The sequence below is a fragment of the Heptranchias perlo genome, chromosome 1 (genome assembly GCF_035084215.1).
Source record: "Heptranchias perlo isolate sHepPer1 chromosome 1, sHepPer1.hap1, whole genome shotgun sequence".
Taxonomy (NCBI): domain Eukaryota; kingdom Metazoa; phylum Chordata; class Chondrichthyes; order Hexanchiformes; family Hexanchidae; genus Heptranchias; species Heptranchias perlo.
In genome coordinates, this window is record NC_090325.1 from 170,031,064 (window position 1) to 170,057,904 (window position 26,841).

A 26,841-nucleotide genomic window follows, 5' to 3' on the forward strand; every position below is an offset into this window, starting at 1 on the left:
CTTCCGAGCAAATAAAAACTAAGAAGCTCACAGTGAAAAACAGCAGTAGTCTTCACATTGTCCCTCCCTGAATTGCACCTGATGACTCTACTGATTCAATCTTAGCTGTTCAAGCAGAAGCTCAACCTGATGGCCTCCATGAATGGGAGCATGTTAAACTTTGATGTTGATGCCAGAATAGGCTGAATGGAGTTATGGGCACACTGATAGACAATATATGTGAGGCAATGTAATTATTCATGTCAGCTACATAGTAAATTGGCAGGGCGCTGTGCCGTTGCGAATATTGACCAGTGCTGCACGGATCCTCAAAGTCACATACTGTTTGCCAACAGAACGTAACCTGCCCCCCACCGCCCCCCCCACACCACCCCAACCCCCCCACACCCCCACCACCACCCCCCCCCCCACCCCGCCACCCAGGGGACCCAACCTCTATAGGGTAAATGCAATAACATTTGTAGAAGTCAAGTGATCAGATGTCACATGATCAGATTTCATGTGGTCAGAACATCACATGATCAAACCTCCAGGAATGCCTCCAACCAGAGTGGGCGAATCTATCCTACCCATCTCGCCCTCCCTCCTCTGCTCCCTTCTCTACATCTCTCCCTCTCTCCTTTCCATCCCCTTGCTCTCTCTTTCACAAACTTCCCTTTCCACTTTGGTGCTCCTCCGGATTCCACAAAATCAGCCCAGGCCGCTGCCACACCAGGAGCCCCTCCCGAGATCGGAACCCTCCCACCAGACCAATGCTTGATTTCAACCTAGTCGCCCGCCAGCCTGATGCTAATGAGACCCAACCCTCAAAATGGACCGAGCTTGCCGTCAGCACTATCGGGCAGTCAGCCGGTGCGCTCTGCCAGTCAGCTGCCCAATAGTTAAAATCTACCCCATAATCTTGGGATTCAGGGGTTAATGAAGTCCTGAAGTTTTGCTGTCACAGCTCATGACATCTGCCTGGACATTCCATAAAAAGCTTATACTAAGACAGGAGGGCAAGTCGTGGGAGTAAAAAGAACTCTTTGATGTCCATGAGATGAATAAATCAGCTCAAAAATAAACATATGATCCAAGAACACAGCCTTTGGACCGCAGACTTAAGACTCAACTGGTCAACATGACTGAATTTTTTTAATGTTTTTTATTTTGCTAATAAGTATCTATCAAGCTAATAGTAGTTAATTTTGATGGATTACCCAGTGAGTTCAACTTACTGATTAACCTATACCTATTTTTAAATCTTCAATCTAAAAAAATCCAAAAAGACAGTGCAAAGTTTTGCTAGTAAACTTTGTACCAATCATCTGCAATAGTTCTGGTCTCCATATTACAGAAAGGATATAGAAGTACTGCAGAAAGTGCAAAAAATACTTACAAGGATAATACCAGAACTGAGAGGTACAACTGTCAGAAAAGACTGAATAGGCTGGGGCTCTTTTACATTGAATTTTTTCTTTTTTTTATTCTTTCATGGGATGTGGGCATTGCTGTCAAGGCCAGCATTTATTGCCCAGAAACCTAATTGCCCTTGAGAAGGTGGTGGTGAGCCGCCTTCTTGAACCGCTGCAGTCCATGTGATGAAGGTTCTCCCACAGTGCTGTAAGGTAGACCTTACAGTGCTGTAAGGTCTAGAACTAGGAGTCATAGTCTCAAGATAAGAAGTGGGCCATTTAAGACCAAGATGAGGAAAAATATCTTCACTCAGAGCGTTGTGAATCTTTGAAATTCTCTACCCCCGAGGGCTGTGGGTGGTCAATCGTTGAGTATATTCAAGACTGGGATCGATAGATTTTTGGACACTAAGGGAATCAAGGGATATGGGTCTAGGCGGAAAAGTGGAGTTGAGGTAAAAGATCAGTCATGATCTTATTGAATGGCAGAGCAGACTCGAGGGGCCGTATGGCCTACTCCTGTTCCTATTTCTTATGTTCTTATGTTCTCATGAACCATTCAAGCTTTGCTCATCTAAACTTCCAAGCATGTAACAGCTTCATAAAAACACTCCCGCTTGTATTTTATTCTATGTATAATACATTGTGGATGTGATACTTCCCAAAGTCATACATAAAAAAATGTCCCTGGCCGCTGGCCCTTCTATATGGTCTGATGTGGGTCAAGGCTTTCATCATAACTGCAACTGCATCTTCCTGTAATAATATCTACCGCTGTCCTCAGAAGACCGTTGTGCAGACAGTACATGTGCTGGTCCTTACAGAACCATAACCACTTTTAAGTACCAAATGACATAATCCACTATGTAAAAACATAATTTTGGAATGAAATGAGGTTGTGAGATCTGACTGCCAAGCGCCTGGCACACAGGGCAACTCATCAATCCCCCTCATCTGGCTTTCAGTACAATATGTGAGTCCAGGATTGGGCTCTTCTCCCATCAGCACACCCACAATAACTGAGACTCATCCGTTGACTCGACAGGAGATTACAACATCATGGGGACGAAGGAGAAAATGACATGGAAATGAGAGATTTCAGTCCTGTCGGAGCAGGATGCAATAAATACATATATTTAAAGTTCATATCCTGAATGTTGCTCACAAACTTCATTTGTGTTTATTTTTACAGGATTTATTTTTTGGGCTTCTTGGCTACAATGTGCCTTAATAGCGTGATGGGAGTCTACCTCGCTTGGGACTGGTTTAATGAGATGGGTCGCAGCATATTCATTGGAATTGGCTTCATCTTCCTGTCTGTCATTGCTGTCATCTCAGCAATAATGACTGGTACATGTGTATGTACTGTTCCTGTCTTTCAGATTATAGTGTTTCTTTTTCCATTTTCATTCTTCTTCCCCTGAAAACAAACCCATGTTGGGGTACAGTTCTACAGGTGCTAGCAGTACTCTGCTGTCTCACTCAAGTGCCCCTTCTTCGTGTGTGAACCTAATCAGGGTGTCAGCAGGCTATTCGACTGTGGGATAATTACAGCTGAGCATAATCTGGCCCTCATTCCACTTCCCCACACACTTTCCAGCAGGGATCACAGCATCGCTAAAATGAGCTTATGCTCTATATTCTTCGCATAGGTCAAAGATAATTGTAGGAGCTCAGCATAGATGAGACATTTCCTCACAGGTAGAGAGAGAGGAAGCATCAAAAGGAGAGTTGACTCCTGATGACCAACACACATTAGAGAAACCTGATACAGAGGCCTGGAAGCATGTTTAACAATTAGGAAATGTTGCTAGTTATAGGGTCAATCTAAAGGTGGTAGCAAAGACACTAAAATACAAAATAATTACTTTTTTATGTTTAAGGTACTGCAGCTGTCAACATTTTTTAAAGCTGTGTGATACCACAATTAGTTTTTAATTTATTTCAGAAATTAAACAATTGAAATCATGAAAGGGAAAATCATTTTGAAAATGTCACTTTAAAATAATGAAACATATTTTATTTTATTCCTGATCTAATGGGTCAGGTCTGGCCTGAAACATTCATGAAAAATCTTGTTTACGACTATAACAGGCACAATTGGTCAACAAAGGAATACAATTCATATGCATTATTATTTTAATATTAATTATCTATTTACAAAAACAAATTGATAGACAGTTATTATTATGCACTTTCAATTACAGAATCATAATGTAATTCTTCTACTTAAAGAATGTTATTTTATTTGTTTTGGAAGTGCTATTATTTAGTACTATGCTAACAAAAACTAACTATTATACAGTTAGATTATAAACTGTAACCTACAATGGTTAAATGAATGGGACACAGGCTTTCATTTTATGCTAGCTTTGTTGCCCTCTAGTGTTTTACTTTGTTAAAACTACTAAAATTCATTAGCAATTCAGAATTTTCAGTGAGTTTGCAGGACTATGGGGGTGATTTTAAACCCCAAGAATGGGTGGGTTGGGGGCAGGTGGGAGATGTTTTTTTGGGTCGCAACCGCAAACTTTTTGGACTGGGCATTCCCAGTGGGAAGCCTGTACTTTTACGCGCTGCTTTATACCCGGAAATAAAGCCGGATTGCGGTCGCGACCCAAAAAACAACTATTTTCAACTCCCACCCACCCCCAACCCACCCGTTCCTGGGGTTTAAAATCACCCCCTATGTGTATGGTATATCTGTTATTCAGACGTATGTCCACTGCAGCCCCTTCATTTATACTCTCATTTAATAATGCAGGTCACATAGCTAGCTTCATATAGTGTCTGCTACTCTTCACAGAATATATTTCTTACTGGATGTGATTTGATTTGAATATGTTATTTCTATATCAGCCCTTAACTCTACTCAGCGGTTTTCATACAAATTACAAAAAACACTTGACATACTGACTACTTTGTAATAAAACTCAATTCTTCTCCTTCTCTCCGCCTTTGCTATTTTTCTATTTCTCTTTCATTTTCCATTTTTTTCTGTCTCTTGACAATTTTGTCTCTTTCTTTATTACTCTCATATTTTCTTGGATATCTAACTCTAGGTTAAGGATTATAAATGAAAGGCTCAAAACTAAAATATTGCTGTAATAATTGAACTTCAGCAGTGAAGCTCTCAATTAGCTTCTGAACTGATTACAAAGTAGATTATAGCTCTAATGCAGTGATGCTCTCAACTGCATCTATTTTATTAAATTTGACCTAAGAATACATATTGAAGTTATTGGAAGCAAAATGGAAAATGCCCATTTTCCTATCACTTTTCCATATTATGTTCCAAATAAAATCTGCACTGTGTCCTTTTTCTATGCGAATTGTACAAGGAGCACAGTAATTTGAGTTGTGCACAGTAATTTAGTCTGACCATTTCAATTGAAAATCATTGATAAAATAGCAATTCAATTGCAATAAATGATAGATACATAAAATTCTGGAGAGATGAAGCTTTATCATAGAATCATAGAAATTTACGGCACAGAAGGAGGCCATTTGGCCCATCGCGTCTGTGCCGGTCGAAAAAAATTATCATGCCTAATCCCACTTTCCAGCACTTGTAGGTTACGACACTTCAAGTGCATATCCAAGTACTTTTTAAATGTGATGAGGGTTTCTACCTCCACCACCCTTTCAGGTAGTGAGTTCCAGACCCCCACCATCATCTGGATGAAAAAATTTCTTCTCAGCTCACTTCTCAGCTCACTTCTAATCCTTCTACCAATTACTTTAAATCTATGCCCCCTGGTTATTGACCTCTTTGCTAAGGGAAATAGGTCCTTCCTATCCACTCTATCTGGGCCCCTCATAATTTTATACACCTCAATTAAATCTCCTCTCAGCCTCCTTTGTTCCAAGGAAAACAACCCCAGCCTATCCAATCTTTCCTCATAGCTAAAATTCTCCAGTCCTGGCAACATCCACATAAATCTCCTCTGTACCCTCTCTAGTGCAATCACATCTTTCCTGTAATGTGGTGACCAGAACTGTACGCAGTACTCAAACTGTGGCCTAACTAGTGTTTTATACAATTCTAGCATAACCTCCCTGCTCTTATATTCTATGCCTTGGCTAATAATGGAAAGTATTCCGTATGCCTTCTTAACTACCTTCTCTACCTGTCCTGCTACCTTCAAGGATCTGTGGAGATGCACTTCAAGGTCCCTCTGTTCCTCTAAACCTCTCAGTATCCTCCCATTTATTGTGTATTCCTTGCCTTGTTTGCCCTCCCCAAATGCATTACCTCACACTTCTCCGGATTGAATTCCATTTGCCACATTTCTGCCCACCTGACCAGCAGATATCTTCCTGCAGTCTACAGCTTTCCTCCTCACTATCAACCACACGGTCAATTTTTGTATAATCATTTATAAACTTGTCAAAATTTATTATGCACTGTACGTACTGCTGATGAGTCATTTAATTGCCATTGCTTACAGATCTACATGGCCGCAGTTAACGTAACAATAAACGAACACATGAACCAGATGAGATACAGTTATCTTTATGATGAGAACGGATGCTTTCATAATCCGTTCAACAGGAGTATTAAACTGAATCTAATGGAGTTCTTTCACCTCATCGAGCCATGGAAGGAGGATCAACTGAATGAACTGGGTATCATCTGAACAACAACGTGGAAACTGTGCAAATGGATAAGATTTGCCTTCATCAAAATGGAAGCACAATTATCTTTTTTTTTAAAAGTCCTGATAATTTCTACTATTTCAGAAAAAAATGTAAAGACGCACTACTGTCAAACGGCAAATATAAGTAATTTTAAAAAAGCAGGGATTAAGTTTTTCTGTGGACACAACTAGGTGAGTGCAGTGTCACTCTGCTGCTATTACAGTACTAACTAAGCATTTGCATTTGAGGTGCACTAGAAAACCACAGAGAGGGTAGCTATAAAAAGTCAGGGTGGGTCACTGCTGTGAGCACACAACTATGTTAATTTTCATCTCCCACCTGAAGCATTACGTTAATAAAATTCAGGGAACAAGTAAGGCCATCTGTCAATGACCCAGTGGGGCCGCATGGTCTCTTTTCCTAATATTGTTAGTTTTAATTCAATGCTGTCTGGCCCATTATGCAGCTGCCTTGCCTATTCAGGAGTCAAGTAAACACAACTAATTCTAAAAAACTGGACATTAGGAAATTCCACGAGGCTTAGTGCAGGTGATCCCTGCTGGCATTTTATGCAAATAATGACGTGGCCAACCAAGTGTTATGTATAGAATGATTTCCATATTCTTACAATTGCAATTGCTTACTGCACTGCACTGTTGATGAAAGTGCCATCTTTCACAGTTGAACATTTTAGCACCTGTTTTTAGCGCTTATGCACAGAAAGGGTGAACTTGGGGCAAAAAAATTATTCTCAGAAAAAAAATTTATGCAACAACTGCTCTACAACAAATGTTGTTCTGTAACTATGCATTAAAAATAGCTCTGTGTTCCAATGCTGCTTCATGATACCCACATGAATGGGTAAAGGGCTGAGATATCCACCACAAAACTTTGGGTGATGTAATTTGAACTATAAGGATTGATTGGTATAAACCCCTTTGAGGATTATGACAGTATTTGCATGCACTCACAATTTTGTTTACTCAGAGAATTATTTTTTCTGAGCATTGTGTATTTTGCCCAGTGCTTGCTTTTGCAATCTGCAGAAAGTGACTTTGAAAATCTGTACGCAAATAAGCATTGCTTTTGCATTTTCAAACCTGCAAGAGGTATTTAGCACCTTAAGGGTTAACTGACACACGTGGAATAACTATTGACAGTTTCCAGGTTAGGAATAGAATAGTAGAACAAGCCGGTTTAGTAGGAAAGCTTGTGTGCTTCCTACACCAAAATGTGTTGTAATTTATTTTGCTAAACCGTTGATGTCCTAATGGGTTATTCTCTGTTGATAGGTTAATTAAGTTGCTTTTGAGGTGATATAATAATCCTGATCAGATAATAAAGACCAAGATATTATTATAAGTCTTTGATTTTTGTTTAAATATTTTCAAATTGTTTTCAAAGTTGTAAATCTCTGAAACTCAAACTTGAATTTGTTTGTGCCAGTTCTATGTAAACATATCATTAGATTTCACCCATGTAGGAGAGATACTCTGGCATTTATCAGCGTAGGTGAGACTCACAGGCTCATTCTCCACTAATAAGCCTTTGACTTTCGATGCCCCTACCAGCTATGTATATATTATTTCCTCCGATGTGAAGCAAACTAATTGAAAACCAAATATAATCATTTCAGTACTTTGCACTGGTTCACGGTGTCAGCAAATCACATTTGAATATAGCTTTCAACCTTGAGCACAGAACCCAGATAACACTTGGCACTTTAGTCCAGAATGAGTTCCAAATAGATGACAGAGACGGAGCAGTGACTCTCTGCAAGGCTCAATAAAAAGCACAACTATTATCAATATATCAACTTTAAAGCCTTGTGAGGCAACTGAACCTAACCATGTCACACTGCATTAACTGCTAATATATGTAGTACCAAAACTTTGTATTAGCTGTGCCTTAGCGATTTTTACAATTTCTGTGTATGATAACAGCAAGAAAGTGATACCACAGTTTTCACTAAATTTTTTCAGTTTTAGAAAAAAGTACAAAGGTGGTCAAAAATGTTTCTTTTTTTAATATTTGTTATCAGTTGTAAACCTTACTACAAATGTATTAAATATAATAAATAGAACACGTTGTGAAGAATAGCATCATATGGTAAATATCTCTACTTGTGAAGTTAACTATAACCCACTTCAGACTTTGTTATGTAACCAGCTTCATTTTAAAGACATTTATCATACTGGACCACTAGAAGTGGCATATCTTCTATATAGTTTAGTCTCTTTGTATCATGTATAAGTATATGGATTTAAAAAGGAAAGGTCCAATTTACTGAATCATATATTTTTGGCTTAACATTTCAATAAAGTATGACTTTAGCGTTAACCCTAGTCTAATGTTTTTGTGTACAAGAAAATATGACCCAATCCTTGATTAGCTTAACATCAAAATTATCATTGTACAAAATAATTGCAGCTGTTTTTATTTTATTCATAAAATATTGAAACTGACATTTTATATAGTCATTCATGGTTTTGCTATTGTATTTGTTGATCAGTATTGGTAATTTATAGAAAAAGCATTTACTCAGATTTTAGGAGACTTGCATGTATTTTGAAGACTTTAAAGGCTATTCAGCAACATGGGATGAGTTACTTTCCACCTATGTTTGCAGACGTTTTGGCAGGATTTGGCAGCTAATTTACGCCATTTCCCTGCGGGTTCTGCCGGCGTTACAGTGAGAGACCAGGAGAACCCCAGCAGAATTTTAAGGCCAAAAGCAAAATACTGCAGATGCTGGAAATCTGAAATAAAAACAGCAAATGCTGGAAAAGCTCAGCAAGTGAGGCAGCATCTGTGGAGAAAGAAACAGAGTTAAGAATTTTAAGGCCACTGTGCTTTGTGTCCTACATTGTTCAGTAATAACATATTCCTGATATGAAAGATATGGACCCCGATATTAACGCGGAGACAGGATCGGAGCGGGGGGGCACCAATAGCGGGCGCATGATCGTGGGGCTGTAAGGGGTTTCTTTTTTTACTGTTTCTCGGGCTTATAATAGGTCAGCCAGTTATGTTTTCCTGAGCTGCCCTGCCCGCAGTGCGGTTGCGAATCGCTTACCCCTTCCTGATTCTGAGCTGAGGACTTATCGAGTGGTAACAAAGACAGACAAACAGACCAGTGGATTGGTACAAGGAAAACCAATGTTTATTAATAAGAAAACTAAAACTACAAGGTAAACAGTATAATACAGAAGATAAAGAAATCGCTATGGATGTAATACAGTCTTACACTTATCGGGTTGAAAGAAACAGACACATCGAGGGAAAATTCTAAAATCACAAGTTTAGCAATATCCCTTAACCCCCAACCTTACACTTATGCTAGGTTGTCTTGTGGCAGCCAGAAAATTAATGCTCACCGGTGAAAACAGATGAAAAGGCCTGGCCCCTGTGCCTGCTGCTGCCGTCGACATGTGGTTGCGAGGTTTACTGGATGGCTTCCTTCTTAGTTGCTAGCAGACAGCAGGACAGGGCCAAGAGGCGAAGAGAGCAGCTACTCCTCTACTACTAGCCAGAAATATACTGGGCAGCTTCAGTTATACCCTCTTGGTAACAGGTTTTTTCATACCTTATCAGCTTGCTTCATTGTTTGATTTAAGCACGAAACGTAAGACAAAGGACCCCCATCTCTGGCCCATTTACATTATGGCCGTTTCCTGTATCGATCTGTATGCTAACTGCTTTACCATTGTTCCGAATGTACCTTGATGGTTCACCTTTTGTCCTGCGATCACTTCCTGCTCGAATTTTGATGTGTTGACCGGCCATGTTGATAGCTTGCCTCAGGGCTAGAAAGCAGCTGCATTGTTTAAAGAAACCTGTCTAGACACGAAACCTGCCAAGTTGTTGAAAAATGCAATTTCAAATCTGCCGGTCCTTGGCCATGTGTCTGACTGCAGCCATTTTGAGAGACCTTGGATTTTTTAAAACAGTCACACCAGGGTTTCTTTAATAACTCCAATAAATCTTCGGGGTGGGGGGAACATGTGAAATTTTGCGAATCCCTTCAGGGCACGTGGGAATGTCTGATTTCAACAGGGATGCCTAATTATCATTTTACTTCCGGGTTTCTTGTCTCCACTGTGCATGAGCGGGTACGATGTGGACCCACATGACGCGATTTCACCATGACTATTTAAAGGTACACTTCACAGATACAATGGTGGAGGAGTTTTGGAGTTTTGTGGATTGTGCTTTGTGTTCAATAAAGTAGAAGGTGAAAAATGGAAGCAAGGAAGGCAAAGGCTGCGCCAGATTCAATGAGACATACCTGGACATACTGCTAGGTGCAGTAAGGGCGAGGAAGGAGGACCTGTTCCCTAGCAATGGGGGAAAAATCCTGCAGCCATAACAAAGAAGGTGTGGCTGGAGGTGGCCCAAAAGGTGAGCAGCAGGAGTGTTATTATGAGGACATGGATCCAGTGCAGGAAGTGTTTTAATAACCTAGCCAGGTCAGGAAAGGTGAGCAGAGTTGCAGATTCACCTACATCCTGTAGTGAACTTTTCCCTCACACTGTCTTGTCAAGCGTATCACACCTATTTAAGTTTCGCATCACTCCTCACGCTCATTTAAGTGTCAGTAGCACCCATCGTTCCGTTTCAATGCACTGCCTCACCACCCCCTTTCTCCATCCACCGCTACCATTCACCCCAATCCTTATGTAATCTGAAAGCACCTCAGTGACCTTCCCCAATTCTCAGTACGTGTCCTCAAATGGCACTGTCAACACGTTCCTCAAATGCATGCCAGTGCCACTCATGATGCATCTGCCTGAATGTCACCCTCACTCCATCGGATGCACACATGCCTTACAGCCACTCATAGGCCTGTCGTGCCCCGCAGGAGAAGAGAGCGCAAAATACAAGGGAGAGGGAGAGGACCGGAGGCAGACGGCCACAGATCGTGGTGCTCACCAATGCTGAACATGAGACTTTGAAGATTAGCGGCACATCAGCCTCCATGAACATCGGAGATGGCGAGACTGGTAGTTCATTGCTGCAGGGTGACAGAATTAATCTTTCAGACCCACATCTCCTACAAGATTAAGTCATCATGACTAGAAATCAGCACCTAATGAAATATGATCACCTTAATCATGTGCATTTCAACATTTGTACATTCCCATGACTAAATCACATCTGTCTCTTCTCTCCTCCAGGGCCATCACGCAAAGAACAGGAACCCCTGCCCCTAGATGATGAGGATTCCTCAGAGGTGCTCATTCCTGCTGAGGGTGCACCGGCACATGACACATGCAGGCACCAGCGTAAATACGAGCACTTCGGTGGGTCCTGTTAGAGATTTAGGTGGATCGCACTTGGTGAATCGCATGGCACAAGTCTGCATGAGCAGAGAGTGCTGGTAGGGACAGCTGTGGAGAGTCCGCGTTGGAGAGCGCCATCTTCTCCAAGCTCTGCTCAGCTGGACAGAGATGCTGAACCTGGGGGAGCCATGAATGAAAAGGAGAATATTAGAGGGTCAGTAGCAACTGTGCGAGGAACTGGCAGTGCTGCCAGGCACACATTCCACAATGTCCCAGAGGATGGAGGAGTCCAGCTTGAACATTTGTGGATTGATGTCGTAGACCATTGCAAAGATGTCTCCCATTGAGAGAGTGGCCTCCTCTGTGAAACTTGAATCACAGTGTACTAATGAGTCCCTGCAGGCCCTAATGGCGGCCCTGCAAACTATAGATGCCAACATTTCTACCACCTTACTCAGGATGATGAACAGATTAACTGTGGGCTTACAAAGCATCACTGATCTGCTTCAAGCTGCTCCCCAGCAGAGAGGTAAAAGTGATGTGCCACTGGCCCAAGAGAGGGACAAAAGTGATAGGGCAGATGAAAGTGCAAACTCCTCTCAAAGTGTTTGCACATCTCACCCTTTGCGCCCTCCCCCCCCCCGCCGCATTAGCCGAGTCTGCCTCTGCACAGGTGCAGGTGGAGCAGTCTTTGGCGGGGCCCTCAAGGGCTCCAAAACCCAGAGGTCATAGACCAAGCATCTCAGCAGTCACAGCAGGGATCTGAGCAGCCTGCCTCTACCTCTGCTGAAGCCACAGGGGATGCACCACGTAGAAGTGGTAGAAACCGTAAGGTTCAGAAATTGTAGTTCACCAAGGGTATGCATAAGGGTGTTCAAAGAAATGTTATGTTGTTAATTTATCTTTTTTTTTGTATTGGGACATTACATTTATTGAGTATCACCACTTCCACGTCTTGGCCTTTATTGCAACCCAAGTGTGAAGTAGCCCTTTCATTTGCTTCATCATGAATACCAAGACATGACAGGACTCATTGGGTGGGTGTTCAATGGGTGTATGCATGTTTTGTGCAAAGGGAGGGGGGAGGGTTGGTGGTGGTGTTAGTGCTGGTGGTCGTTCCAGGCTTGTTCCAGGTGGCCTAAGCATCTCAAATTCTTTATTTTGCAACTCTCATTGTGAGAACCTGTTGGAGATGTGCGCAGCTGGTCCGGCAATGGGTGCCCCATCGTCACTTTCCTCCTGCTCCTCGTCCTCATCCTACTCCTCTTCCTCAATGTTGCCGTGAGTGGACGATGCTTGACGTGCGCCTTCGTTGGTCTCCACCTGTAACCCTCTCTGCTGCGTTATGTTGTGCAGGAGGGGGCACACCGCGATTATTCTGGACACTCTTCTTGGTGAGTACTGAAGGGCTCCTCCAGATCTATCCAGGCACCTTAAGCTCATCTTCAACATGCCTATGGCTTGCTCAGTGACACACCTGATGGTCATGTGGCTCTGGTTGTACCTCGTTGATGGGGTTTCTCATAGGTGTCATGAGCTATGTTTGCAGGGGGTATCCCGTGTCTCCAACGAGCCAGCCCTTAAGCCTGAATCCTGTCTAGAAGAGGTCTGGAATGTTGGACTGGGGCAAAATGATTGAATCATGACAGCTGCCAGGGAATCTGGCGCACACCTGCAGAAATCTCTTCTGGTGGTCGCACATCAGCTGCGCATTAATGGAGTGATAGCCCTTTTGGTTTATGAACACTCCTGGCTCATGTGGTGGTCCTTGTATTGTTATGAGTGTGCAATTGATTGCGCCCTGCATGTCGTTGCGGGGGAATTTCACATAGTCGGACGCCTCGGCAAACAAACCATCCGTCACCTGCCATATAAACTTTTGTGCAGATGATTGACACACCTTCGAGATGTTACCAGTGGCACCCTGGAAGGATCTGGAAGCGAAGAAATTGAGGACAGTGGTGACTTTAACTGCGACGGGCAATGCGTGGCCACCAGGTTCAGCAGGGAGCTGCTCTTCCTGAAGGAGGTTGCAGATGTCTGTGACCACCTGACGACTCAGTCTGAGTCTTTGTAGGCACTGCTCCTCAGAGAGGTCCATGAAACTCAGCCTCTGCCTGTATACTCTTTCACATGGGTAGTGCCTCCTGCAACATTGACCCCTCTGTTGGTCCCCTCTCTGCTGTTCGCCAGGTCCTTGTTGCGCACCTCTGTCTTGTGCACCTGCAGATCCCAACACACCACAACGTGGCTGACATGGATGTTCTTTTTCCTTTTCCTCCGATGTCCTTTGGAATACATCCATTGCGCACCCCCCCCGCCCCACACCCATCCAGATCTTGTCAGTTTGAAAGACTCCAAAGTCTGTCTAAAGCTGCCTCAATAAAGAACTCTCAGTCTCAACAAAGAACTCTGTCTCAACACAAGAAGAACTCTCAGCCAAATGTTTGCCTGAGAGAACTGAGAGATGAGCAGCAATGATTGAACTTTTATTGAGATGTGTCAATCACAGGTTTAAAGGGCCAAATCAACTTCTGCATGAATCTTGCCTCCGTTTCACTGGTGAGTTTGAGAAGCCATGGGAAACCAGTGCAGGTAAGGTAAAATTAGTTTCAGCTTCGGAATCCACAAAAAGTTGCCTATCTTAAGTATTTGAAGCAGCTAAATTGCCCCTTTAATGATCCGCCCACCTGCATTAATAGAAGATGCACCTTCCGGGTTTCGAATGCGTGCCCAAACATGCCTGGATTATACCTGGAAGTGGGCACATTGGAGCCAGTTTGCAGTTCTGCTGATGAAACCTACAATTTTGACTACCCACATACCCCCAGCCCACTCGTTCTTGGGGGTTAAAATTACCCCCAGCAAGTCCTGCACAATGACTGTCTGAAGCTCTCTTTCCTTTATTGCCACACTATCAAGAAATACAACTGATCCCTCCATAATGCCATATGATCCAGTTGAAGATCCCAAGTTGGACAAACTAGCTTCCGCCAGTATGGGAGCAGTGTGGTTATGTTACTGGACTAGTAATCCAGAGGCCTGGACTAAAAATCCAGAGTCATGAGTTCAAATCCTGCCACAGCAGCTGGCAAATTTAAATTCAATTAATTAAATTTTAAAAATCTGGAATTAAAATACTAGTATCAGTAATGGTGGCCATGAAACTACCGGATTGTTGTAAAAACCCATCTGATTCACTAATGCCCTTTAGGGAAGGAAACCTGCCGTCCTTACCCGGTCTGGCCTATATGTGACTCCAGACCCACAGCAATGTGGTTGATTCTTAATTGCCCTCTGAAATGGCCTAGCAAGCCACACAGTTGTAAAATCTCGCGACGAAAAGTCATAATAAGAATAAAACCGGACGGACCACCCGGCATCGGACCACTAGGCACTGGAAACGACAACGGTAAACCAAGCCCAGTCGACCCTACAAAGTTGTCCTCTCTAACATCTGGAGACTTGTGCCAAAATTGGGAGAGCTGTCCCACAGACTAGTCAAGCAACAGCCTGACATAGCCATACTCACAGAATCATACCTTTCAGCCAACGTCCCAGACTCTTCCATCACCATCCCTGGGTGTGTCCTGTCCCACCGGCAGGACAGACCCACCAGAGGTGGCGGTACAGTAATATACAGTCAGGAGGGAGTGGCCCTGGGAGTCCTCAACATTGAATCTGGATCCCATGAAATCTCATGACATCAGGTCCAACATGGGCAAGGAAACCTCCTGCTGATTACCACTGACCGCCCTCCCTCAGCTGATGAATCAGTCCTCCTCCATGTTGAGAAGCACTGAGGGTAGCAAGGGCACAAAATGTACTCTGGGTGGGGGACTTCAATGTCCATCACCAAGAGTGGCTCGGTAGCACCACCAGTGAACGAGCTGGCTGAGTCCTGAAGGACACAGCTGCCTGACTGGGCCTGCGGCAGGTGGTGAGCAAACCAACACGAGGGAAAAACTTACTTGATCTCGTCCTCACCAATCTACCTGTCGCAAATACATCTGTCCATGACAGTATTGGTAGGAGTGACCACCGCACAGTCCTCGTGGAGACGAAGTCCCGTCTTCGCACTGAGGACATCATCCAACGTGTTGTGCAGCACTACCACCGTGCTAAATGGGATAGATTCAGAACAGATCTGGCAGCATCCATGAGGTGCTGTGGGCCACCAGCAGCAGCAGAATTGTATTCCACCACAATCTGTAACCTCATGGCCTGGCATATTCCTCACTCTACCATTACCAACAAGCCAGGGGATCAACCCTGGTTCAATGAGAAGTGTAGAAGAGCATGCCAGGAGCAGCACCAGGCGTACCTAAAAATGAGGTGCCAACCTGGTGAAGCTACAACTCAGAACTACATGCATGCTAAACAGCGGAAGCAACATGCTATAGACAGAGCTAAGCGATTCCACAACCAACGGATCAGATCAAAGCTCTGCAGTCCTGCCACATCCAGTCGTGAATGGTGTTGGACAATTAAGCAACTAACGGGAGGAGGATGCTCTGCAAACATCCCCATCCTCAATGATGGCGGAGTCCAGCACGTGAGTGCAAAAGACAAGGCTGAAGCGTTTGCAACCATCTTCAGCCAGAAGTGCCGAGTGGATGATCCATCTCGGCCTCCTCCCGATATCCCCACCATCACAGAAGCCAGTCTTCAGCCAATTCGATTCACTCCACGTGATATCAAGAAACGGCTGAGTGCACTGGATACAGCAAAGGCTATGGGCCCCGACAACATCCTAGCTGTAGTGCTGAAGAATCGTGCTCCAGAACTAGCTGCAACTCTAGCCAAGCTGTTCCAGTACAGCGACAAGACTGGCATCTATCCGACAATGTGGAAAATTGCCCAGTTATGTCCTGTCCACATCCAATCCGGCCAATTACCGCCCCATCAGTCTACTCTCAATCATCAGCAAAGTGATGGAAGGTGTCATCGACAGTGATATCAAGCGGCACTTACTCACCAATAACCTGCTCACGGATGCTCAGTTTGGGTTCCGCCAGGAACACTCGGCTCCAGACCTCGTTACAGTCTTGGTCCAAACATGGACAAAAGAGCTGAATTCCAGAGGTGAGGTGAGAGTGACTGCCCTTGACATCAAGGCAGCATTTGACCGAGTGTGGCACCAAGGAGCCCGAGTAAAATTGAAGTCAATGGGAATCAGGGGGAAAACTCTCCAGTGGCTGGAGTCATACCGAGCACAAAGGAAGATGGTAGTGGTTGTTGGAGGCCGATCATCTCAGCACCAGGACATTACTGCAGGAGTTCCTCAGGGCAGTGTCCTAGGACCAACCATCTTCAGCTGCTTCAACAATGAGCTTCCCTCCATCATTAGGTCAGAAATGGGGATGTTCACTGATGATTGCACAGTGTTCAGTTCCATTCGCAACCCCTCAAATAATGAAGCAGTCCGAGCCCGCATGCAGCAAGACCTGGACAACACCCAGGCTTGGGCTCATAAGTGGCAAATAACATTCGTGCCAGATAAGTGCCAGGCAATGACCATCTCCAACAAGAGAGAGTCTAACCACCTCCCCTTGACATTCAACGGCATTACCATCGCCGAATCCCCCACCATCAACATCCTGGGGGTCACCATTGACCAGAAACTTAACTGGACCAGCCATATAAATACTGTGGCTACGAGAGCAGGTCAGAGGCTGGGTATTCTGCGGCGAGTGACTCACCTCCTGACTCCCCAAAGCCTTTCCACCATCTACAAGGCACAAGTCAGGAGTGTGATGGAATACTCTCCACTTGCTTGGATGAGTGCAGCTCCAACAACACTCAAGAAGCTTGACACCATCCAAGATAAAGCAGCCCGCTTGATTGGCACCCCATCCACCACCGGCGCATAGTGGCTGCAGTGTGTACCATCCACAGGATGCACTGCAGCAACTCGCCAAGGCTTCTTCGACAGCACCTCCCAAACCCACGACCTCTACCAGCTAGAAGTACAAGAGCAGCAGGCACATGGGAACAACACCACCTGCACGTTCCCCTCCAAGTCACACACCATCCTGACTTGGAAATATATCGCCATTCCTTCATCATCGCTGGGTCAAAATCCTGGAACTCCCTTCCTAACAGCACTGTGGGAGAACCGTCACCACACGGACTGCAGCGGTTCAAGAAGGTGGCTCACTACCACCTTCTCAAGGGCAATTAGGGATGGGCAATAAATGCCGGCCTCGCCAGCGACGCCCACATCCCATGAACGAATAAAAAAAAAGTGAAGGCACAACCGCAGGCACATAGGGCTATAAATTGGGCCAAGTAGTGCCTGTTTTATACGCGCTACGCGGCCTCGTAAGGACCAAAAATGACATCCAGAATGCAAACCCACGCTTATAGTATGACGTGCGCCGGACGCCACCTTGGTAGAATATTCGTTAGATCAGTGTGCGACGCTGATTTAATAGGACAGATATCATTTTGGAACTCAATGCTCCAGCTAACGCACTGTCTTAATCACACATAGCTGAACAGGTTGTAGACGGCCTGGAGGACCCCCCCGCCTCCCCCACCAGTGCTATTTAAAGGGATCATGCAAGTGTTGCAGGTTAGTTGCTGGACTATTGCTTCTGGCCACTGATGCACTTGTATGTCTTTCTTGAAGCCTCCTATACTTGGAGAAAGTTGCAAAAGTATATAGAGAGTAGTCTGGTAGGTCCTGCATTACTGTAGGTGGTATTTGCAACAGTGTGCTGAACAAGATTTCTGGCAACCATGGATGGCTTGCCAGGGCTCCTGCTGGGCATTGAACATGACTGGGAGCATGCAGAGAGGCCACGCAGAGCAGGTCAAGCTGCGAGGAGAGGGAGGAGGAGGAGGTGCAGGGCAATGAGCAGGAGGCCATATCCAATGAGGGCTTTCAGGGACCATTTCTCTTTCCTCAACCTGAGCGAAGATCAGCGCATCCGACGACTGTGGTTCACGAAAGAGGTCGTGACGGAGATAAGTCAACTGGTGCAGTCACAACTGCACCCTCAGAGCAGGGCATGGACAGCATTGCCTGTGGCTGTGAAGGTAACCGTGGCACTGAGCTTTCATGGCTCTGGATCCTTTCAGGCCGCTGTTGGCGATATGTGCAACATCTCGCAGTTTGCAGTGTACTGCTGTATAAGGGAGGTCACTGAGGCTCTGTACGAGCTGCACAACAGATTCATAATGTTCCCGCTTGACAGAGAGAAGCAGAATGAGTGAGCACAAGGGTTTGCTCGAATTGCAGGCTTCCCCCGATGCAAGGTGCCATACATGCTCCACATCTCAACTCGGCCATCTTCATGAACAGAAAGTGGTTCCATTCCCTCAATGCGCATCATGCAGGACAATGCCCGCTACCCTGGCAACAGTCATAATGCCTTCATTATGCGGCAGTCCAACGTCCCACCTATCTTTCAACTGGCACGGCAAGTCAAAGGCTGGCTACTGAGTGATAAGGGCTATCCCTTCATGAGATGGCTCATGACTCCAGTCGGGAACACAGGCACACATGCAGAGCAGGCCTACAATGAGAGCTGTGCGGCCACACGAAACGTCATCGAGCACACTATGCATGTCCTAAAGCAACGCTTCCGCTGCCTGGACCATTCTGGAGGAGCCCTGCGTACTCTGCTGAAGGGTGGTAAAACTCGGCGTTGTACGCTGCATGCTGCACAACCTCGCCCTTATGAGAGGACATCCCTTTCCACTGTCTATGTGGCAAGACCCTAAGCCAGAGGCAGAAGAAAAGGAGGAGGAGGAGGAGATGGAGGAGGAAATGGAAGAGGCAGGGAGGCAAAAACGTGCACAGGCCCTATCTGCCAGTGCTCTGCGTGCTCACCTGATTCACGAGCGATATCAGTAACCTCAACGACTCCTCACCTCTCCTCTCCAACATGACCATCAAATCGTCCTCCTTATGATTACACATTGCTTCCTCCCTCAGCTCATCGCATAAATAAAACCACCACCAACTGCAACTTCAAATCCAAATTTATAAATTTACACATGAAATCATGTATGCAACATTACACTATTCACCCTTGTGCAGTCCCTCAGTGCCTGTCGTTCGTGTACCTTTTGCTTTCCTAGTGCTCCTACGAGGTGCATCCCCAGTGGCTGCAGCATGGGTGATGAAAGACTGCTGACCTTCAATTGAGTAGTGTGCAGATGGCCATGGAGGACGACCTCGAGCAGCTCTAGGCCGGGAGGGCCCGGCTTCAGACTGCACCATCTCGACATGGGCTGCAGCATTCTGGCCTGGCTGGCTGATAGGCAACAGCAAGGACGCTGGCGGAGTGGCAGGGGTGGGAGCAAGAATGCTGTCATCCGGACAGAGGACAGCAGGTTCGACTGCCATGGTGCTACTACCACCCGCACAGGGCGGCGCCTCAGCACTCCTGGTAATCAGCTGGAGGACAGAGTGCTGCCACGATAGCAGCAGTCTGAGCTTGTAACACAGCAGTCTGAGCTTCCAAAGCTACAGTGGAAGCTGTTTGTGCTGCAATGGAAGCTGAGACATTGGTCATCAGACGCTGCACATGGTGGGTTCCACAGGTGTGCTGATGGAGGTGACTACCCGTTCCATGTGGGAAAGGATGGGCTCCAAACTTTGCGCAAAGCCCTGTGCCAAGTTGGAGCTGGACTCCTCCATGCCCCTTGACATTGTGTGCAGGCTTTCTGGCAGGCTTTCCAGTGCCCCAAGCATTTAGTGGTGTACGCCCATCAGTCTAGCCCATCGAAGTCATCATCTGACCCCTTGGCAGCAGAACTAGTGTGCGGCCTCGCCCTCCGACAAGCTGGCACCTGTAGTATCCGTTCCCCTTGCCCCGTGTGCCCGGTGTCTCACCACTTCCAGATCCCTCCTCTAACCTAGCCTCTAAAGGATGCGCAGTGTCAGTCTCTGAGCCGGTGGGCGCGAGTGTCAGATCAAATGACGGTGCAACTTCATTGTCAGTGTCTTCCTCCCCCTCCTTGTCCTCCCCCTCCTCCTCCTCCTCCTCCACCTCAGACGGTGCCAGCTTCAGTTCTTGGGTATCTGCAATTACAAAAGGAGACGGGTTGAGTTGTGGAGCGGGGAGAGGAGCAAGTAAGACTTATGTGCTGACAACATCTGCAGCACTTGAGTCAGAAAAGATTGTGGGATGAGGGAATGTGGGAAACGAGAAAGAGGATTAGGTGTGCAGAAACCCTCATCTTTGATAGCTCCAGCACCGCCAGTGGCCAGGGCCACAGCGATGGCCCGCCCAATAATCCCAAGCACGGTCTCCTCCATGGGGACGAGGACATGTAGGTGCGCCTGTCCTCCGTCCATTCTTTCCCGCTGCCGGCTCTTATGTGCCACCTTCTCCTACAAGACAGAAGGAAGTGTGTCAGTGAGTGTCCTGCAAGATGTTTGGGTGATGTGCCTATCATGGTGGAATAGCTGCCAGTGTGTGTGACCTGTGAGTTATGGGTGTGTGGATTGCAAGAGTGGTACTATGTGATGGTGAGGTGCAGCATCCGAAGTGCAGCATTGCGTACATATGGGAGGCATTTGTTAGTGGGTGGGTGATGGGGGGTGTCATGCGTGGAGCAGTGGTGCAGTTGGAAGGATGTGCCACTTGACACTTGCATTCACTCACCTTGACCACTCGTGTCAAATCATTGAACTTTTTCCTGCACTGCATCCATGTGCATGGTGCAATGCTCCTGGCATTCACCTCTAGGGCCACTTCCTCCCACTGCAGGTGGTGTCTGGAGGGTCTCCTGCCACCCTGCAGATATAGGATAGCCCTCCGTGCGTCCACCTCCTCCACCAAGGCCTCCAGTGTGTCATCGGAAAACCTCGGTGCATGCTGTCTTGCAGGTCCAGCCATTCCACTTGTCTTTGTCCACCGATTGCATTGACAGTGCACCTCCCTTTAAGAGGTGAGGGTTGCCTTTAAGTAGTGCTGGCCACACCCCGTATTGGGCTCCCAACTGCACCACTGCTCCACGCATGACACCCCCCATCACCCACCCACTAACAAAGGCCTCCCATCTGTAGGCAATGCTGCACTTCGGATGCTGCACCTCACCCTCACATAGTACCACTCTTGCGTGTAGCCATTCAACTGTGCAGGTATGAGTGGCGGTACACCGGCAGATATATTAGTTTGCCGGGAAACCCGGAAGCCTATGTAAATGAGGACTGGCCGTTAAAATCGGCCTTGTGGCTCTTCTCTGCACTGCCTTCAGCATTTGAATGTTTTGGCAACCAGAACTGGATGCAATATTCAAGGTGCAGTCTGAACAGACCGCCATAATGTTTTATCACTACGTCCTCTTACTTATAGGGCGCTAAATTGGGCCGTGTAGCACCCATTGTTTCGGCGCTACACAGCCTTTCTGACATCCAAGATGGCGTCTTGAATGTGCACGCACGTTTCCAGCGTGATGTGCGCTGGATGCCATCCTGGTATAGGAGTTAGCGCAGGCGCAGATAACGAACACTGGAATCATGTAAAGTAGGGAGAAAATGGCTTCAATCAGTGTGCAACGCTAATTTAAAGTGATAGACACCATTATGGGACTTAAAGCTCAATTCAACACACAGTCTTAACCTCGACCATTTGAACATGTCTTAGAGTGCCTGGAGGACCCCCTACCAGTGCTATTTAAAGGGACCATGCAGGATTTACAGGTTAGTGGCTGGATTATTGCTTCTGGCTGCCCAGACATTTATGACTGTTTTTGGAGGTCTCCTACACTTGAATACTAGGACATGGGGACATAGCCTAACAATAAATGCTGGCCTCGCCAGCGACGCCCACATCCCATGAACGAATAAAAAAAAATTAAAAATTTAGAGCCAGGACGTGCAGGAGTGAAGTTAGGAAATGCTTCGACACGCAAAGGGTGGGAGACGTTTGGAACGCTCTTCTGCAGATGGCAATTGATGCTAGTTCACTTGTGAAAGTTAAATCTGAGATTGATAGATTTCTGTGAACCAAGGGTAATAAGGGATATGGGGCTAAGGAAGGTATATAGAGTTAGAGCACAGGTTCACCGTGAACTCATTGAATGGTGGAACAGGCTCGACGTGCTAAATGCCACAGCCACTTGCTGCCTCTTGATATGCGCCGCCTTCTCCTGCAAGAAAACGGGAGGTGTGTCTGGACGATGTGCCTGTCATGGTTGAATAGCTGCCAGTGTGTATGGCCTGTGAGTTGTGGGTGGGCAGCTTGAAACAGTGGTAATGTGTAAGGGTGAGAGGAAGCATCTGATTGGCAGATTTGAGTACCGATGGAAAGAGTTTGTTGGTGGGTGGGTGATGGTGGGTGTATTGCATGGTGTAGTTGGTAGGAGACGCCACTTGACAGTTGACCTCACTCACCTTGACCACTCATGTCAAAGCATTGAACTTCTTCCGGCACTGCATCCATGTTCATGATGCTGTGCGCCTGGCATTGACTTCGTCCCCCACTGTCTTTTGAGTATATGTCTGGAGGGCCTCTTGCCACCCCCCCCACCCCTGCAGATATAGGATGTTCCTCCTTCTGTTCACCTCTTGCACCCAAAGTCTCTAGTGCATCAGCAGAGAACCTTGGTGCATGCACTCTCGCAGACCTGGTACCAACTCAGATCGGCAGATTGATGAGATCTGGCGTGCAGATTGGAGGATGTGGGATTTAGTAGTGCACAACCTTTATTCAATGATTTAGCATAACTCATCAGTGTGTAAACATAGAGATGGGACCTGTATCTGTGTCTCATGTGTGTGATGTCTGATCTCCGTTCAGACTCTATGCAGACAGTAAACTGTTATTTTCAGCAAATAACAGGTACCAGATACCTTTAAGAGATTTCTAAGAAACATCTTCCCTTTAAGAGATTGAGCTCCCTCTGGTGGTGGAAAGTGCAAATTGCATTGATTCCACGTGCATGGCCCGGAATGGAATGCTGATTCCAGGTAAGTCCTCGGGTGGGTCGAAACTTGCGACCTGCCTGCACAGGGGCCATTGGGCACGGGGTAATAGCACATCACGCTACCTATGCCCAAAAACGGCCCCTATCCAATTTGTCCCCCATACTATTTTGGCTATGTAGTTCAACATCCTATTGGGTTTTGCTGATTGGTCTGCATTAGTTGGACGTGTTTAGTGTAGTATCTACTAAGACTGGCAGGTTTCTTTCAGGTTTCATCCGTAGCTATTTCAACACCATCCATGGAGTACATATGTCATCTATGTTTTCTTCCTATATTTAGTGCTTTAAACTTATGTGCATTAATTTAATCTGCCATTGTTCTGACCACTTGTATATCTTGTCTGTCATTTCTGAGCTACCTCTTGCGACTTTATTGTCCCCTTCAGTTTGATATCACATCTGAAAATTTAACCACTTTGGATTGAGTTTCTGAATTCAGGTCACCAAACTCTGAGGCACTACACTCAATACTTACCCCTCTCTCTCTGATATAACTCCTCTAATGAGGACTCATTTTTTCCAACCCTGTAACCAATGTCTTATCATTCCCAAGATTTACCCTGAATCCCCACAACTTGGAGTTTATAGCCTTTCGTGTGGAACTTTATCAAAAGTCTTTTGGAAGTCAAGGTACACCATGTTATAGGGTTTACCATGATCCACTTGGGTTGTCACTACAAAGAATTCGAAGAGGTTGGTCAGGCAGAATCTTCCCCTTCTGAATTCATGCTGACTGTTGTTACCTAGGTTGTTGTACAGATTGTTCTCAAGTTTATTTTTGATAATTAATTCCATTAATTTACATGAAATGAAAGTAATATTATTAAATCTGTAGTTGCCTGTGTCTGTTTTGTACCCTTTTTGTATATAGGCACCATATCAGCCTCTTTTCTGTCTATTGCTACCTCCTAGGAATTTGACTCCCTCAAAGTAATTGTTGGAAGAAACCTGCAGGTTGTTGTGTGGAATATGGCATAAATTGGATGTTTCATACGTTTTAAATACACCTTAATACAGGTACAAAACAATTTGTAGATCTCCTGATGCATTCTAAGTGATCTTAGTTTGATTACTCAAACAAAATTCTGACCCTTATAGGTAAATGAGTTGTATTTGTTCTTTGAGTTCTAAATTTGAACTTTATTTATGTTTAAAGATTTGTATTTTTAAAATATAGATTAGATTATGACAAGCATATGTAACTCAACATACCTTTTTAAAAGTTTTTGTTTCCATATTTACTCATGAGATATCCTACAATTATAGACCAACCATATAGAATATGCAGCAGTTCATTGTGATTCCAGTTGTATCTGCAGGACCGAGTATGTGATTTCTTGACCTTATATATGCACTTTACACGTTTTTTCCATTAAATTTATGGTTATTTTTCACCCTTCCCCAGGGAAGAAAAAGAAAGTTTTAATGACTTGCAAAAACCTGTTGAAACAAAACATCACAAAAAATAATAAAATTAGGAATACTCCAAATATAAGACAGCAGTAGATGTGAATTTTATTTTAACATTTCACCTTATGGAGCATGCTTTATGTAAAAGTAATACTATGATTAGTTGCTAAACTTACGGCATGTACATAGTTTAAACTTCCCTTTATACAGTATACATGGTGCCTCCTTGTTAGGAATCATTCTACTAAGTTTATGACAGTCAAATCTTTCAGATGTGGGTGGACGTGGACAGTTATCAATGAATTACATTCCTGTGATTAAAATTGCATTTATTTCTGAAATTAGTGTTTCAAGTTCTGAAATAATATTTCAAATTATTTGTGAAAACAAAAACATGTGACAGCAAAAGGATAACCCAAAATATCAGAAGCGTTTCAGCTACCTGAATGAAAAGATTAGCTCAGAGAGACCAAATGAAAGTCTCCTCATATTGTTGGCTGTTAAGGAACACAAGTAAAGTTAAATTTCATAGATTGAATCCACCATTCAGTGAACTTGAAATTACAACACAGCCTACTGTGAATTGCCATATTTGGAAGCACTTTGATTCTTATTTCTCTCTCTCAAAACTACACAATGGTGCACTAAAGGGTAGCTTTGTAAGAATAAGTGTCAGTTTAATTCAGAGTGTAAATTGTCCATACCATACCCAGCCTGAGAATACTCTATCACAAGTAACAGCTGCTGCTGTAGTTCAGAAGTTCTTCCTTGAGAGGCTTGGATATCTATGTTGTTTATTTTATTAATGTGAATACAATACACATTCAATCCTCATGAGATTATCTTTTTTTATTCAATAATTAGAAGATCAATGTCCAATGCAACTGGTCCCATCCGCTTTGCTCCAGGTTAATGGGAGTGACAGGTCATAGTGAGCCCATCATATGAGTTCACAACTACATTACTTGTTTAGCTTAGACCCCCCCCCCCCAACCATACTCAATGAATGGACGCCATTATAACATTACAGCTGCAAAATCTCAAGTAAATGGTGGGAAATTCCCATTTTCTCAAACTAGTCTGGTTGGTGAGAAACATAATTCTGAGACTTATTCCAAGCTAATTTACCCTAAATAATACTCCAGGTAATTCTGTATGCTTCTGGGAGTTAACTCCTTGTGAGCCCAATTTAGCTTCATAGCAACATTGAAATGTAAATCAACTTGAAATTCCTTCGAAGCCAAATAGGTAAAAATCTTGAAATATGATATTGTTATATAAATGGAATTATTTATTTTTAAGTATATTGTTATCTCATTGGCTATACCAATTAGCTAAATAAATCTCTAATAAATGCCTGACAGTTTAAATTTTGATTGATGTAGATTCAACGCATCGGAGACTGTTTTGTTCATTTTCACTTAAGCAACCTTCACACAGTGGTCATGAATTACAATCCTGTTTGAAATATGCAGCAAAACAATAAAATTATCATGTTATACTAAACCCTTTAAGCAAATATTCTGTGATTTTAAAGATAACATTTTATTTCTGAAATTTCTGAATTGAATAGCAATATCTATAACATGCAAAGGAGAGAAGCACGCAAAAGTCCAAATAAAGAAAAAGAGCTGAACATTACACTATATAAAGAGAAATAGCAATATTACAACCACAAAAAAATTAACACACAGGTACGTTGCAGTCAACCACATAAAATGAAATTAAGGGGTAAATTTCTTCAGGGCTTCTCTTGCTCTGCCACTGTAATTTTGGAAGTTTAGTTAATAAAATAAATTTTGTGAGATAATGCTGCTTGTGGCAATCTAATCCCGCACTGCATCAGTTTACAATCTCAGCTAGCTCACAAGAAAGGCAAAAATCAGAGATCAAGGAAAGCTATCCTCACTCACATAGTTTTAGCAGGCAGCAACACTGTGGCATTGCCAGAACCACCTGAATACCTTCTTAGCTGGGGCATTCAGGTAGTTCTGGCATTGGGTACAGTAGCATAATGGTTACGTTACTGGACTAGTAATCTGGAGTCATGAATTCAAATCCTGCCACAGCAGCTGGGGAATTTAAATTCAATTAATTAAATTAAATTAAATCTGGAATTTAAAAAAAACTAGTATCAGTAATGGTGGCCATGAAACTACTGTTTT

At 44.4% G+C, this 26,841-nt stretch overlaps 1 protein-coding gene across 1 annotated transcript in view; it reads left to right on the forward strand.

Annotated features, from left to right (window-relative positions):
- LOC137302084 (uncharacterized) overlaps nt 1-8,320 on the forward strand; it is a 115,301-nt gene extending 106,981 nt beyond the window's left edge. Inside the window, exons 9-10 of the mRNA XM_067971792.1 lie at nt 2,587-2,752; nt 5,846-8,320. Coding sequence (XP_067827893.1) covers nt 2,587-2,752; nt 5,846-6,034 — 355 coding nt within the window. The 3' untranslated portion in view covers nt 6,035-8,320. The remainder of the gene's footprint in view (nt 1-2,586; nt 2,753-5,845) is intronic.
- Nucleotides 8,321-26,841: the final 18,521 nt, after the last annotated feature.